Genomic DNA, 15,419 nt, shown 5'->3' with positions numbered 1-15,419 from the left:
GGGCGCCGCGCCTCCGCCGCGCGGGGTAGCAGTGGGGCAGCCGGAGGGGCAGCGACATCTGCGGGCGGGCGGCCGACGCTTCCCGGCGACGCGGAGCCGAGTCCGCCGGCGCGGAGACGCGGGGCGCAGCTTGGCTGGGTGGTCGTCGCTCCGCGCGGCCCGCCCCGCCGGCTCTGCAGCTGCGCCCGCGCCGCGGGCCCCCCAGCGCGCTCACGTCGGTCCCACCGCGGGCGGCTCGGCGACGTCCGCGGCTCTCGGGTTAGGCTTTGTCGAAGCGACTCGGAGAACCCGGTTTCTCCACCGGGCACGCTGCTTGGCCTTTAAAAAGTTCCTCCGACACTTTTGATCTTCCGTCCTGAGTGATCAGGAAAAGAAAAGCGTGGTCTGCCCCCCGCGGGAGGGGGTGCGGGGGGATCCTGGCCAAGGGACAGAGCCGGTTTTAGCCGGAGCGGCGAGTCCAGCCCATTGACACTTCAGCCCCGGAAAGGGTTAACCGCGTCCAGCCGGTTCGGTTTACATGTAAATAGAGAGCAGCTGCTCCGCGCGGGCCCCGGCTGGCCCTTTTAAGTTTTTGATTGGTTGCCAATGACATCACCGCCCGGGTTCTAACTCTGAGGACCCAGAGCGGCGTCGGATAAACCCTCCTTAAAGAGACGAGGCCACGCCCCCGGCTCCACCCCCCAGGCTGCCCATTGGTCGCGGGGCGCTGTGAGGTAGCGGTGAGCTTTCTCCGGATTCCTATTGGCCCAACATGCCGTCGGTCGGCAGCCGGCCCGCCCCCTCAGAACCTTACATTTACAGTGTAGCAAAAGAGAAAGTAACTATGTTGCTGCTGGAGATCAATGAAGCCAAGTGAATGGGGGCTGAATGGGCGAATCCATAGCTGAAGCGGAGCGCCAGATGGTGGAGGGCTACACTTATTTATGAAGTGAGTGGAAGTCACCGCGGCTACTCCTGAGAGCCTGGGAGCGTAAGGCGGCGTGAGTGTGAGTGTGAGCGAGTGTGTGTGATGCGATGCTCACGGGGGAGCCACAGCAGGTGAGGTTAGAGGGTTCCGGCTGTTGGCTCACGCTGCCCTGTGCGTTTACTCTCTCTGCAGTCTAGTTGGATTTGGAGAGAAGAAAAAATGAGGTTTGTTGGGATGCTTTGCGGCAGTTTTAAATGCCATGGGCTTGTGAGTGCTGTGTTTTGCGAAGGGAGATAAGCGCCCAGGAGTGGGGAAGTAGCATTCTCGAACGACTTAATTTTCTTTCCAGCCCCTTGCTTTAGGTAGAAGGACGACTAGTAAGGGAGAGGGGATAGCTCAGTGTTTCTCTGGGAGATTTCCTGGGCCAGTGTGGATGGTTTCACGGGCAATATATACGCCCGACCCTCTGCTGCAGGGATGCAGATCTCTTTATACACTCCGTGCGCGCGCGTGTGTATGGGTGTGTGTGTGTGTGTGTGTGTGTGTGTGTGAGCGAGCCGCGCACTCCGTGTGGAGGTGGGGGTCCCAGCCTGTGTCTCCGTGAACACGCTTCTGCGTCCCTCGCAAAGGAAATGGGCTGTTGATCCTGGGACGAGCCCTACCTGGTAACACAATAGCAAAGACTTTCACAGCTTGGTCCAGCTGGGAAACAGTTATAGCTTCTGGAATAGTACTTGCTCTTCAAAAAAAAAAAAATACTACGCGAGTGAGGGAGGGAGGAGAGAGAGAGGGGGGAAGGGGATGAATCCTCCTCTCCCATCCAAAGGTGGTCGAGAGAAACCTCAGTCGGTGGGGATCTGTGGACGTGCTGGGTGCGTGCCTCTGTGTGTATGCGTGTGCGCGCGTGTGTGGATTCTGCCTGTGACCCTTTGGCTCTGTGTCAGAGAATGGTGACGGTCGTGTGTAGACGGGTGATAGATGACATTTTTCCAGACATCTCTTAAAGTTCCTTTAGGTGAGCGATTCTCGCATGGAGTTTGGTTTCTTTTCTCTGTGCATGTCTAATAGCAGAGGAGCCAGGAGGGTCTGGTCGTAGAGTGCCCCCCGTGCCTACAGGGAAGGAAGGCACTGTTCCTTTGCAGGCGTTCTCTCATGAGACAGGAGGTGGACCTAGTGGGCAACCCTTCCCTGCCCCCTTTAACAGGGACTGGCTAATTGGGAAGTCCTTTCTATGGAGTTCATCCTCTTCCAGGGGCGAGGGTCTATCTGTGGGGGATTGAAATATCCTCCACAGTGGCTGCTTCCCATTGAAAGAAGCTCTGGGATGCATAGTGTGTGCCAATGGGGAAACGAAGGAGGGAGAGTGAAGTGGTTCTTTCCCTAAAGGCAGGAGTCTGTGTATTGCGGGGGAGGGGGTGTGTGGATGAGGTCGGCAGCAGAGGAGCAGAGGATCTGCCAGAGTTGGGGGTTACAAGACGTGGCTCCTTGGCCCGAAGCTTTGTATCAGGACATTTCATTTGTAACAAAAGGGGAAATGCAGATTAATTTCTAGGAGACTGACAGGAAACACGGGAGTTTTTTTAATATGACCGTGTTGTGCTTCTCAAAGGAGTGGAAAGCAAGAAAAGAAGAGCTGCTGAGTAAAGAGATTCACTTGGGGGGGGGGCCATTTTCATTCCGATTTGCAGAAAGTTGCCATCCGCCCCCGATGTATACTTAGCTGCTGTATATTTCGGGGAGCCATGCCAGCGTGCTTGGTCATTCCTCTGCCTTTGCAGCGGGTGAGGGGCCGAAATGGGAAGTATGTAAGAGTGGGCAAGTGGCTCTTTCTCGGATGGTTGCACGTTGCTTCTGCCCAGGAGAGGAGGCCCAGAACAGATGCTTCTTAAGAGCCTTCCTTTCCGTCTTGAGCTTGTCGAATTCTTTGTGCCTTTGCTTTCTCCGGGGCTGACTTTTGCCGTGGGTCCACGAAAGGTGGTTCGTCAGCATTTGTGTAGATTGTACAAGTAACCGTAGACTTGGTAACCACATAGACGGGGGCCCTCAGCTTGGCATCCTCTTAGAACCCAGAAACATGAGCTCCAGGCTTTGAGAGAGGCGTGGCAGAGGGCCCTTAGGACCACTTCCCTCAGAGGGAAGCAGACGTCTTTCCTAGGGTTTGGAGCCGACTGCCTTTTGTGTCACGTGACTTTATTCTCTCTTTCCCCCTCCCCTTCTTTACAGACTGTCTTGAGTTCTTCTTGAATTGCCAGTTTTCAGCCTCCTCATGCCTCCGTCTCCTTTAGACGACAGGGTAGTAGTGGCACTGTCTAGGCCCGTCCGACCTCAGGATCTCAACCTTTGTTTAGACTCTAGCTACCTTGGCTCTGCCGCCCCAGGCAGTAGCAGCCACGCCGCGGTCATTGCCACCACCGTCGTATCCCTCAAGGCTGCGAATCTGACGTATATGCCCTCATCCAGCGGCTCTGCCCGCTCCCTGAATTGTGGATGCAGCAGTGCCAGCTGTTGCACTGTGGCAACCTATGACAAGGACAACCAGGCCCAGACCCAAGCCGTCGCCGCTGGCCCCACCGCCCCTGCCATCGGAACCTCCACCGCCTGCCCTGCCAACCCGATGGTCAACAGCAATGAGAACGCAGGCCCTTTAAGTCCGTCAGGTGGGGTGGGCAGCTCTGTGTCGGGGACCCCCAAGCAGCTAGCCAGCATCAAAATAATCTACCCCAATGACTTGGCGAAGAAGATGACCAAAGGCAGCAAGAGCCACCTGCCGAGCCAGGGCCCTGTCATCATCGACTGCCGGCCCTTCATGGAGTACAATAAAAGTCACATCCAAGGAGCTGTCCACATCAACTGTGCCGACAAGATCAGCCGGCGGCGACTGCAGCAGGGCAAGATCACGGTCTTAGACTTGATTTCCTGTAGGGAAGGCAAGGACTCTTTCAAGAGGATCTTTTCCAAAGAAATTATAGTTTATGATGAGAATACCAATGAGCCGAGCCGAGTGATGCCCTCCCAGCCTCTTCACATAGTCCTCGAGTCCCTGAAGAGAGAAGGCAAAGAGCCTCTGGTGTTGAAAGGTAATGCCCTCCCTGCCCCCCTTCCGCAGCGCAGTCCTGGTTATTAGCCTGGGTTCAGAGCGGGTTCGGTCCTAGAAGTTCCAGCATTCTCCTTAACCTTGGCGAGCCGAGACCAAACTAGACTTTCTTCTTCTCGCCTTCCCTTCTTTGCCCTTCGCTATCCTGGTATGAGTGAGAAAAGCCCAGTAACACAGAACTGGAAGCCAGAAGACCTGGGTTCTAGTCGCGATTCGGCCTCTCATTTGCATGGTGCGAGCATCTCCCCTCTCTGAGACTGGTTTTCTCGTCTTTCTAAAGAGGGGCTTTGTACCACCAGAGGGGTTCTCAAGTCCTAACTGGGCTGGTAGCTCTATTCCAGTCAATAACCAGTTGGAAAGTCATTGTCTCTCAGATTTAACCAAAGTTGATGGAATGGAGGAAGCAACAACTATGATGAACTTCAAGTGAACCTACAGGTACCAGTTTTTTGAGGGGAAATCTTCTTCTTTCTCACCTCTGTGGCCAGCTGGCCTTTTATATGGTTTATAAAGTGACCTTCGAGAAGGGCAGAGACCCTTATTACAAGGCCCCACAGAAAGTGTTAAGTGTACCCCAAACATCCATTCTTCTGCCAAAGCTCCAGGGGGACAGAGACATTTTTATGAAATATCTCCCCCCAACCTGTTGTTGTTCTTTCTGGCCTCCCCTGGCAACCGTTGGTGTCGTGGCTCCTTCCAGGCTGGGGTGGCGAGGCACATGCCCCCTTACCCTGGATGAGGAATAACTGTGAGGTCAGCTTTGCTGAGCCCTGGCAGGAAGGATGAGTTACCCACTCTTTTCTGAGCTCCTTTTCACACCGTGTTGCCGAACATAGCAGGGGACCCCTCATCTTGAATCTTTCCCAGTTGCCCCTCTTTGGCGGCAGATAGTGTCCTTTGGGGCACCACATGCTACTCTTCCTCTTCAGTGTCTTCTGTCCTTGGGTGATGGTGAGAAACAGTCATCTTCTCTCTTTTCTTCTCTTGTATTGGAACCAAGTATATACGGTTTCTGAGCCACATCACCACTAAGTCTCCTGAAGTGTGTCGACCAAAGGCATTGCTGGGTTCCTTGGAACACGTTGCATATTGAAATTCAACAGGCCACTGGGGTGAGCAAGTCGGTTGTTCTGTCTTGGTGTGACAGCTCCGCCATGCTCCTTGTCTTCCCAGCGATGCATTCTGCCTTTTCTTAAGTGGTGTTCTTGGAAATATGGTTCCAAGTAATTCACTTTGATACGGTACACCCCACCCCCTGTCCCATCCTCCCCTGATCTCCTCAAGCTTGCTGTCACTGTGATCCCAAATAGGCACAACTCTTCTTAGGGTTGGTGGGCTCTGGTGGGAAGGAGAACATAATGGAGGCCATATCCAGAGAGTGTCAGCAGGGCCCAGACATTTTTGTTGGGGTTGATGAGTTTTCTTAGAGTTACGGATATATTCAGTTTTCCTCTGTGTAGCTCTGTATTTTATCATTTCTATCCATGTTTGGTTGACTTTGAGTGATTCCCAGTAGGCTTACCCAGCTAGTGTTCTCTCACCATGATCTTGGCTTGGCTTTTTCAGATGAAAATATGCAATCTACAAATTTCCCATTTGTAATAGTTTGTCATGGGGAGCATAGAGAGGGACTAGCGGGTAGTCTTGGTGGACCTCTCTTTGCTCATGTAGCGTAGATGTTGTTAAGAAAAAGTAGACCTTTTGTGTCTGTGTGATCTGAGGGCGGGCATCAAACAGTACAAATGAAGGTGACCCTGGACTTGAAGATGAGGGTGATTAGGAGGAGTTGTAGATCCTACCCTCCTTGCGGTGGACAGTGTTGTGTTTGGGGGTGGCTTGTCGATCTCTGGGAAATGAGTCTCCGGGGTGCTACCGATGGAAGTGGGGTTCCTTTCCGGTGGTTGCAGCTGAGCGCCCAGGCAGCCTGGGCTTGTTCCTCAGTGTCAGTGAGTAAGATTGCCTCAGTGGGGCGGGGCCGGACATGCTGCTGACCTCACCACTGGGCACCCTGGGCGGCCGCGTGAGGGCTCGTCATTTTCGGTTTGGTGAGACACAGCTGCGGTCGACCTGGAAGACGCGCTGGTGGTAGAGGTTCGATTATTTGTAGTTTGGGGGGTTTTTTTCTTCAAAGATGTGGGAATTTGGTTGAAAATATATAGTTTAGGAGCACAGGGCCTGTAGTCTAATTTATTTATTATTGTCGTCATTACTATTTTGGTCTCTTTGGGGGAAACGGCTTAAAATTGGGACCAAGATGGGGAAGAAAGGAAAGCGATCATTATTAGAACCCCCCAGCTACCCTTTCATCTGCGTAAACCAAAGATTAATATCCTAGCACCACTGAGGTGAAGAATGGGGTGGGTATCTCTCAGAAGTGCATGGCCAGCAACTTCTCCCAAGTTCTCGAATGGGTCAAGCAGACCATTCTGGTCTGGATTCTTTGCTGAGGTTCACGACACTGATCCCCTCCCTTGGTGATGTAAGATTTTATTTTAGCAAGGTGGTAGCGGTACCATTTTGGAATGAGTGATTTTCGCAGGGAAGCTATGGGGGTGAAGGTAGTTGCAAGTCTAAGGTAGAAACTTCTAGGGCCTCATTAATTTATCTTCAGAGATTTCGGTACAATCTTGGGTAATTTATGGCTGGCCCAACTGGTTCTCTGGTTTATGTTTGTAAACACTGGTTGCTACCCTCCCTGTCCAAGTTTTATGTCCCCCTATTTCAATGCCATGTTCTCCATTTTTGGTGCTGCCTGTCAAGTAGAGCGGCTGCTCAGTTACCATTTTAGTAATGCTGTGTCAGGTTGGGAAGAAACTGATCAGAGGCGCAGAAGCCCCTGGGATTAAGTTACTGTTCTAATTTACAGTCCCCTCCCCGTGGTGACCTACGTCTGAATCCATGTTTTATTCTCAGCTTCCGAAGAATAAATGGCATCAGACCAGTACTTCTGCTCATCCTGGTGAAAATGATCCAAACGAACAAATACTTAGGGATTTGCAAAGTCTTTGAAAGAATTACAATCTGTTTTTACCCAAAGTTGCTTTTTAGTATAATTTCTAACCAAACTGAATAAGAGGTCTAGACCGTTCTGCTCCCTTCCTTCATGGGAGCTGCCATCTTTGTTAATGGGGTTTGTAAGGTACCCTTACTTTTCAGGAAAGCTGGGTTCAGAGCACTATTTTATCATTGATTTACCTATGTTGGAAAGGATAGTGTCTGCTTCCCTCCTCTTTAAAGACAATTTGTGCCTTTAAAACTTGTTTTTACTAATAATTTGCAAATATATAGAAAAGTAGAAAGAGGTTGAAGAGCACCGTATGCTTATCACCTAAACTGTTGTCAGTATTTTCCCTATTGGCTTTCTCTTCCTTTTTTTGGTTGCTGAACTATTTTTTAGCATAGACAATATTTTAAAGTGTTCAAATATGTTTCACGTTGGAACTCAATGTCTTAGAACTAATAAGGCTGGGAATATTTTATAGTCTAGAGTGGACAACATTTTCACTCCTAAATCCTTTGGGGTCATGTGACCATTTTTGAGAGGTTTTCAAACTTAGAATTCCACTCTGGCTGGGTAGCTCTCAGGTCTGTGGAGAAGCAGGTGAAGTGGGGGGAAAGCTCTAGGTGCTTCCCTGGGGGTGTGTAGCCCCCCTTCTATGTGAGTCTCTAAGGCGCATGCCTGTACTTGCTCTGTGCTGTCAAGAAACAAAGACTGGCTGATGGCTTCAGTCTCCCACAGGCCTGCTGCTGTGCTAGAGGTGTGGAGTGGGGGAGCAGTGGAGGAGTGGGAATCCCTTCAAGAGGCTGATCCATAGGGAAAATTTGATAACCTAGAGCGTTAGATTGTTATACTATAAAACCTTCCATCACAATTCCCGAGGAATGAACAACATAGATTGCACATTTTTCCATAATCGCAAAGGATTCTGACGTTAACGTTTGTAGGCAATGCTGAGTTTGATGACAAAGACCAAGTGAATGGTTGTGCTCGGAAACACAACCCATGAAATTATTCTATTTCTGCTTTGATTTGTGGCGGAACAAAAAGTCTTCCTCTTGTGTCTCAGGGTGTTCGGAGGAGTTTTTTAAAAAGATATGTGAAATCAAGACATACCTATATTCACGAACTTACTGTTGTTACTCCGAGCCTCTGCTTACCATCCAAACGTGCTTTACATTTGCCTTGTAGCAAATGGTGGAGACATTCAGGAAGGATTTGGGATCCAGTCTGTCTGACGCTAGTCTTGGTCCCCTCTTACAGCCATGCGCCCTTGGGCAAGTTGCTTAATCCCTTACTTCCTTAGTTTCTGCACTTATAAAAGAATATAACAGCAGCTACCTCATAGTGTTAGATTAGGAATGGAATGGATTAATGTGTGCAAGCTGTCTAGACCAGTTTTTCATACGTGGTAAGCACTCAATAAATGTAGCCTTATATTGTTATTACTATTGGTTGAGCAGAAATAATGGCGCCAGCAAAAAGGCAGTCAGGGCTCCTCTTGCGAAGGAGTACAAATAACAAGCTGGGTATAACACAGGGTGGGGAGGGAGAGAGAGAGAGAGAGAGAGAAAGAGAGAAAGGCTGTGTGTGTGTATGTGTGTTGCTATGGCCTAAAAATAACTTGGTGACTGTTACCTAATTTAAGTAGCATACGGTTGGAGTGCCAAATAATTATAAAAGCATGTTGGGTCAAGAGGCCAGAGTTATTTGGGCATATCCTAGAGTTATTTATTTGGAGGGGAATTTGTAAAAATGTGATGATAAATCTGTCCAACTAGTGTCCCATAACTAAATAATGAAAGTATAAAACCATTAAGCGTCACTTTTTCTGGCCTCTCGAGCTGATTTATTTTTGGAAGAAGGATTGTAGTCTGACTATAAAAGGGTAGGTGGAAGGAGGGGGGAGTGTGCTTCATTTTCAAAGGTTCTCAAAGCTTTGAGTTGTGAGGAGATGACATGAGAAGGAAAAGAGGGGGAATTGGGGGAAGGCCTGATCTTGAAACGAGACCTGGCCCTTCACTCTCAACTGGTTCATGGTTGCCTGTATTTTGAGCTTTTGGATATCCTGTCCTTCTTCCTAATTAAGACATAAGTGAAAAGATGTAATTGAGTTATCTCCCCCATCCCTGTCCTTGCCTTATCAGTTCTTCATTTACTGTGTGCTCAGCAGAGTGTGGTTTAGCCCACTTATACCTGAGCTCAGTTCTAGGCTTTTCTTTTGACCAACTGTAGGTGTCCTTAGGGAGCTCAGGTCCCCTCCCAGAGCCCTGGTTTCGCTTCTCTGCTGTGAAACAGGGATAATTGCAACATCATGGGATGAACTGAGACAGTGGAAATCAAGTGCCTGGCACATAACTCTCAATCAAGCAGCCCCTGGGCCCTGTTCTCCGGCCCTTGTGCCCTTGCAGATCCTCAAGGTTAGACACTGGTCATTGGGGAGGGACACTGGTCAGTGGGGAGGGACACTGGTCAGTGGGGAGGGTGGCAAATTGCTCTAAGCACAGTACTGTGGGAGCATGTTAAGTATCAACCTCTTGTCCTTACCAATTCAGATCAGTTAAGTTAACCATCTGGCTTGTCAAGGACAAGTTCAAGAAACTCCTTTCCTGGCAGTAGTAGATAATGACTTTAGATTAGAAAAAGGAGGGTAAGGGTTTTTCTCACAGGAGCAGAAAAACCCTGCACGGCCTGGGTGTGAGCCTTTGACCAAAAGCAGACCCACTCCTGATTCCTTAGGCCACATTATCACCAGCCAGACCCTCCTACCCCAGCCTGGGGGAACAGTTTGGGCATAAAAATGTGTCGATGTGCAGTGCCCCGGTGATTTAACTCAAGTAGGTGGGCAAGGATATGCTCCGTATTAGGGAGAGAAATTCTGAATCCAGGGAGAGGTCTTCTCACGTTCTTTGGACTTAAGACCCCAGTTTTCAGAGTAGGAAGGGACTTTAGAGGTCCCCTAGTTCCCTAGTTGTCCCTGTGGGCTGCCCACTGGAATCCCCTGGGGTGGTTTAAAATCTACAATGCTCAGTTCCCACCTCTGGAGATTCTGGTTAAATTGGTCTGGGGTACGGGCTGTGCATAACGCTTTCCCTGGTGATTCTGACGTGCAGTAAAGTGTGAGAACCATTGATCTCATCCAATTTTCTCATTGTGCAGTTACTGAAATGGGGCCCAGAGAGATTTAACTCGCCCAAGGTCACATACATGATTAATTTTAAAGCCTTGGACCTCAGTGCTAAAATAGGTCTTGCTAGGTTGATAGAGTGTGTATATGTGTGTCTGTGTGTGGGTGGGTGTTATTATCTAATGATAACAGTATCTACTGGAGAACATACAAATATGAAGTAATATATGTAATCAATCATTTTTGGTATTGATACCACTTTTTTTGAATTTTGAGATGTCAGTCTAGAACTGTCGGGTCCTCTGTCTAAGCCCTTTTAAAAAACCGGCAGCTCACGGTCTTGATATTTGCCTGGGTCCTAGCATAATAGGACAGAAACCAACATTGACTTCAACCCATCTTCTAGGGAACTTGATGGTTTAAGAAAGAGCTGGAGAACATGTATCGAAATGCACCCTAGTCCCAAAGTATCTCAGGTTTCTAGAGTTTTTTTGAGGGTTGGTCTCCATGGATGTACACCCTGTGGGTCGAGGAGATCCATTCATTCGTTCGGCAAATATGACTGAATGCCTTCTATGTGCTGGGGAATCCGTAACCCTCACAATCTACATGCTAGAATGGGAGCAAATACAGACCAGGCCAGAACATTTCAGATCCTTTCTACCTTGAAGATCATGTACCTGTTTGTTTTCTTCATCCTCTCGTGCTACACAATCTTTTTTAGGGACAGTTCATCTTGAGGAATGTCCTTCTCCTAGGAAGCACATGTTTGTGAAACATTAGGCATTTTCTCCTTTATTTCTCCCTCGCAAGATGAAGTCTAGCCTTTTCTAAGCACATCTTCTTGGGCCAACAGAATTTCTTTCTAAGACTTGATCCAGAAAGAAATGACTTTAAAAAAAAACGTGAATATGTGTTCTCTCTCTGCCTTAGGAGCTCAGGGCTGCTTTTCCGAGCATTAGAGTGGAACTTTGTAATTTGGACTTCACTAATTTTGGACATGTTGCTGATAGGAATGGGCTGATGTTTATTTTCCTATGAAAAGAGGGCATTCTAAGCAAATAAGCAATGTAAATGATGTTTCAAAGACAAGGTTTTAGCCTGCTCAGGAAAAAAAAAGTTTGCAAGTACAATTAAAAACTACTCTAAGCAACAAGGCTGGGATAAAAACACAAGTGTCTGTCGTTTCAAAGCCTGTGTTATTTCCCCTAAACCATATGGGTCCCTCTTGGGCAAGTGTTCATTGGCTGCGTTTCCATATACTACTTCCTCTTCATTCATATCGTATAACCTTACTAATTCAGAAAAATTGGAGGGAATAGAAAATGATAAGTATGAATCACAGCCTGAATTTTACCCTACATTTTAGAAATATACATTTTATGTTGAAGTTGATGTGTATTTTCTGATTATGAAGTCTTTAACTCTTGAGATGTTTTCATCCATAAGCCAAGAGGAAGATAACAATATCTTTTCTTTTTTTTTCTAGCTTATGCCCCGTCTCATCTATTACTTAAAAGTACACACACACACATACACACACACATACACATACACACACACTTTCCAGCCCTCTAGCCCAGCAAGACCCCTATTTTATGTGTAACTGAAAGGAAAACAAACCTTGAGCCTCTGCTCTTGGTGAAGGAAATGAACCATGCAGCCTGGTACTTTCGTACAAGATCAAGGCTGTTACCCCAAGCCCTGCCTCTGGCAAAGTGGAAGATCACTAACAGGAAGAAAAGTGTTTGTGGATTCATCACATTATCTGTATTGTCTTTAAGGTTTTATTTTCAGTGAAGGCCTACTCATCTCTTTTTTCTCCCCCACCTTCTAAGACTTGAATTTCATGGAAAACAAAACAAGGCCACACATCCTCAGGGCTCCACCAAAGGCCTTCATTTTCTTGGTCTCCCCACCCAAGTAGGACCCCCACTGGGCATCTGTGGCCAAATTTCTCAACCAGGTAAATAGATAAAGCTGCCCGGCCCAGGGGTAGTGCCCAGCTGATGTCCCCTTTGAGGCACATCCACTTCTCGTGTTCTAATGTGAGCTCAGCTGGCCTTCTGTGGTGTCCCCAGGTGGCACGGCCATTGCCTCTTTGCATCAGAACATCACTAGCTCATCCTTTAATACTTCGTATTTATTCTATGGAAGGAATCATCCCACGTAGTTTGAATCATGGCCCCAAGGTCCACAACCACTGGGCTAGATATTTGCGGCTATTGCTACTGGCAAGTGAAAAGAAAATTGGGAGGAGCATAAGAAGAGGCAGTGGGAAGAGGGAACAGGACAGTGTGAGGGCGAGGGATACCTTCAGGGTTATGGTGACAGTGTCTTCCAGGACTGGGATTCGAGTCCCGGGTTCTTGTGTTTAAGACAGTGAGTTGTTGCCATTAGTTATTAAAGTATCTGCTTCCCTCTTAAGTCTGAACACAGACTCGAAGAGGGGGCTTCTTTAGATGGATAGGGGACATTTTCTTGGGGCTTATATTTCTAGTCTTATTAAAATAGCACATTTTTATGATAGGACTTTTTAAGGATGGTTTTATGGTTCCCATGAAGTGATATTTTAATCTGACAACAGAACACCATTTAATCACATAGAACCACCCTGGGTCTGACCAGCCTATCATCCCTGAAATTAAAAAAATATACATATTTTCCAGATAGTCTGGAAAAAAAAAATTAATAGCTCTTGACTGCTTTCTGTGTGCTGGGCATCTGGCCATCCTATCTGTGTCTTATTTCTTTCTCAGAGCAGCTTCGTGAGCAAGGTTTCAGATCCCCCCAGTTTTACAGAGGTAGAATTGGTATTTCCTCCCATACTATTAAGCAGTGATTGGTGAACAAGAATGGAAACCCAGTTCTTACAGTGTTGGGGCCCAAGTTCCTTCCAAGCTGGCCACATGCTTAATTATCAGTGAGCCTGTATCTCATGCCCAATGGTGGCCTTCACTGTGCTCTAGTCTCTGATGCGCCCTAAATTTTATTACTTCCTCCCCCCTCCTCTATTTTCTTGTAGACTCTCAATTGAAAAGGCCACCGGTAAGAAAATTGGCCCCCTCTGTGTCCTCAGAGAAGAGCCGTCTTCTCCCGTGACCTCACCCTGGGTCCTGTCTCTGCTTTTGGCGACTTCAGGCTTTGATCATGGCGGAGGCTTTTTAAGGCGTAACAGATTGATTAAAGAAACTTTGAAAACTGCAATAATTATCTCTAACATTATGCGATGTTTCTTGCCTACCAGACTCTGTGCTGGAAGCATTATAGCTCAGGATAACACTCCAGTTTCTACACAAGTGACTGAGACCCAGAGAGGCCCAGGCACTTGTCCAAGGTCATTGGACTGTGAGAGCCTGGGCACAGCACTGTTGGTTTCTGCTTCGGTGCATTTTCAATGTGGAGAACCGTACGGTACCTGTGGCTGTGAGGGTGGTGTTCCTTCTGCCCAGAGTAATCTAGTCACTTCCTGGAGTGGAATTAGAGCAGAAGAAAGATGGGGACAAAGTTAGATCTAGTAGGTAAGAAGGAATAGATGATACACTGTCTGATATGAGGTGTGCATAAAATTAGATAATGTATGATGACATCCCAAAGACCCTAATATATTCCTTATCCATTCAGTTAGTGTGGATAATAAACATTAACTATAGATTTCCCCCCTCCCTGAACTGCATGAAGAAGGAACATCTAGTAGGTTCTGCTTATACTTTTCTGAGATAAGTGAACAGAGTTCTTCTCAAACTATTTACTGTCTATTATTTTTCCCCTCTGCTTTCTTCTCCTTTCTTATCTTTCTTCTTTGCTTCTACAGCCCAAGTGTACAAATACAGCTCAGATAATCAGGGCGTGTGGCAGGGATGGACCCTGGAAAAAGCATAGCAGACACCCTTGAAGGCTAGCAGCACAGCCCCCTGGGAACCTGGGCTGGAAACCTCACTCATTCAGGAGGAACTATTAAGCATCTGTTCCAACTGTCCCATTTTATAGATGTGGACACTGATTATTTACCCAGGAGCATCTAGGTAGCTGGTAACAGAACTGGCATAGGATCCATGTTTCCTAAGTCTAGTTTAGTAATGTATTATTTATTATTATTTAAAGTTTATTTGTTTATTTTGAGAGAAGCAGGGGGGCAGAGAGAGAGAAGGAGAGACAGACTCCCAAGCAGGCTCTCTGCTGTTAGCGGGGCTCGATTCCACCAGCCAAGAGGTCATGACCTGAGCCCAAATCAACAGACACTTAACCTACTGAGCCATACCCCTGGGTGCCCCTGTAGTTTTTTTTTTTTTTAACCCCAGTCGGAATGTAATCCTTTGGTTTCTATCTGAGTTGTTATTAAATAAAATCTCAGGGGTCCAAATCTTTGGCCAGATCACTCCATGTTTTTGTTCCCTTTCTCTTTTCAGTGAGCTTAGTAACTGACCTCAATGAATTGGTCTGCTGATTTGCGTTTGTATGCACTGTTCTTTTTCAGAATTTGTTATCTCTTCCCGCAGACCGAGTATAGTATGAAAGTTAACAGCACAGGTGCTAGAGACAGACTGGCAGAGTTGCAAATTTGACTTTGCCACTGATTAGAAGCATGAACTTGAGCACATTAAATTTGGTGTGCCTTGGTCTTCTTATCCACGGAATGGGGAGGGCAAGGACACTTTCCTCGTGGAATTAATTGAGGAGTAAATTAGATAATACGTGTACAGGTGCTTTGAACAATTCCAGACACATAATGACTAGCATTTATTAAAAAGGTTTCATGATTATAATATCAAATACCCACACAAATAATTCATCATTACCTACTTATGTCCAGGGGTTATAGGAGTGCCGTAATTCAGAAAAATGAGTTGACATTGCTGCTGATACAATACAAATGGAAAAAACTCCTCGATGCTTCGTTTAAAGGTTTCGGAAAACCCATTGTTTTTAGTAGGGTGGATAGATACCTACATCGTATTTTTTTTCTGAATCAGTGCCAGCCCGGAAAATTACATACTATTTCTATATGAGGAAATCTTACAAAACTAAGTCTTAACAAAGACTCAATTATATACCCATTGTTGGAATATCAAGAATGTTTTAGAGGGGCGCCTGGGTGGCTTAGTCGGTTAAGCGTCCGACTTTCGCTTAGGTCATGATCTCGCGGTTCGTGGGTTCGGGCCCCGCGTCGGGCTCTGTGCTGACTGCCAGCTCAGAGCCTGGAGCCTGTTTCAGTCTGTGACTCCCTCTCTCTCTGACCCTCCCCTGCTCACGCTGTCTCTCTCTCTCTCTCCTAGAAATAAATAAAAACATT

General features: G+C 47.3%; 1 protein-coding gene across 1 annotated transcript in view; it reads left to right on the top strand.

The window, feature by feature from the left end:
* The first annotated feature begins 820 nt into the window (after nucleotides 1-820).
* The window catches only part of DUSP10 (dual specificity phosphatase 10), a 39,955-nt gene continuing 25,356 nt past the window's right edge, over nucleotides 821-15,419 (top strand). The window contains exons 1-2 of the mRNA XM_039221104.1: nucleotides 821-928; nucleotides 3,131-3,984. Coding sequence (XP_039077035.1) covers nucleotides 3,174-3,984 — 811 coding nt within the window. The 5' untranslated portion in view covers nucleotides 821-928; nucleotides 3,131-3,173. The remainder of the gene's footprint in view (nucleotides 929-3,130; nucleotides 3,985-15,419) is intronic.

Source organism: Hyaena hyaena, unplaced genomic scaffold (assembly GCF_003009895.1).
Source record: "Hyaena hyaena isolate Hyena2069 unplaced genomic scaffold, ASM300989v1 scaffold_942, whole genome shotgun sequence".
Lineage (NCBI taxonomy): Eukaryota > Metazoa > Chordata > Mammalia > Carnivora > Hyaenidae > Hyaena > Hyaena hyaena.
The sequence above is the reverse complement of the archived record's forward strand: the minus strand, read 5'-3'. Positions and strand labels throughout refer to the sequence as shown.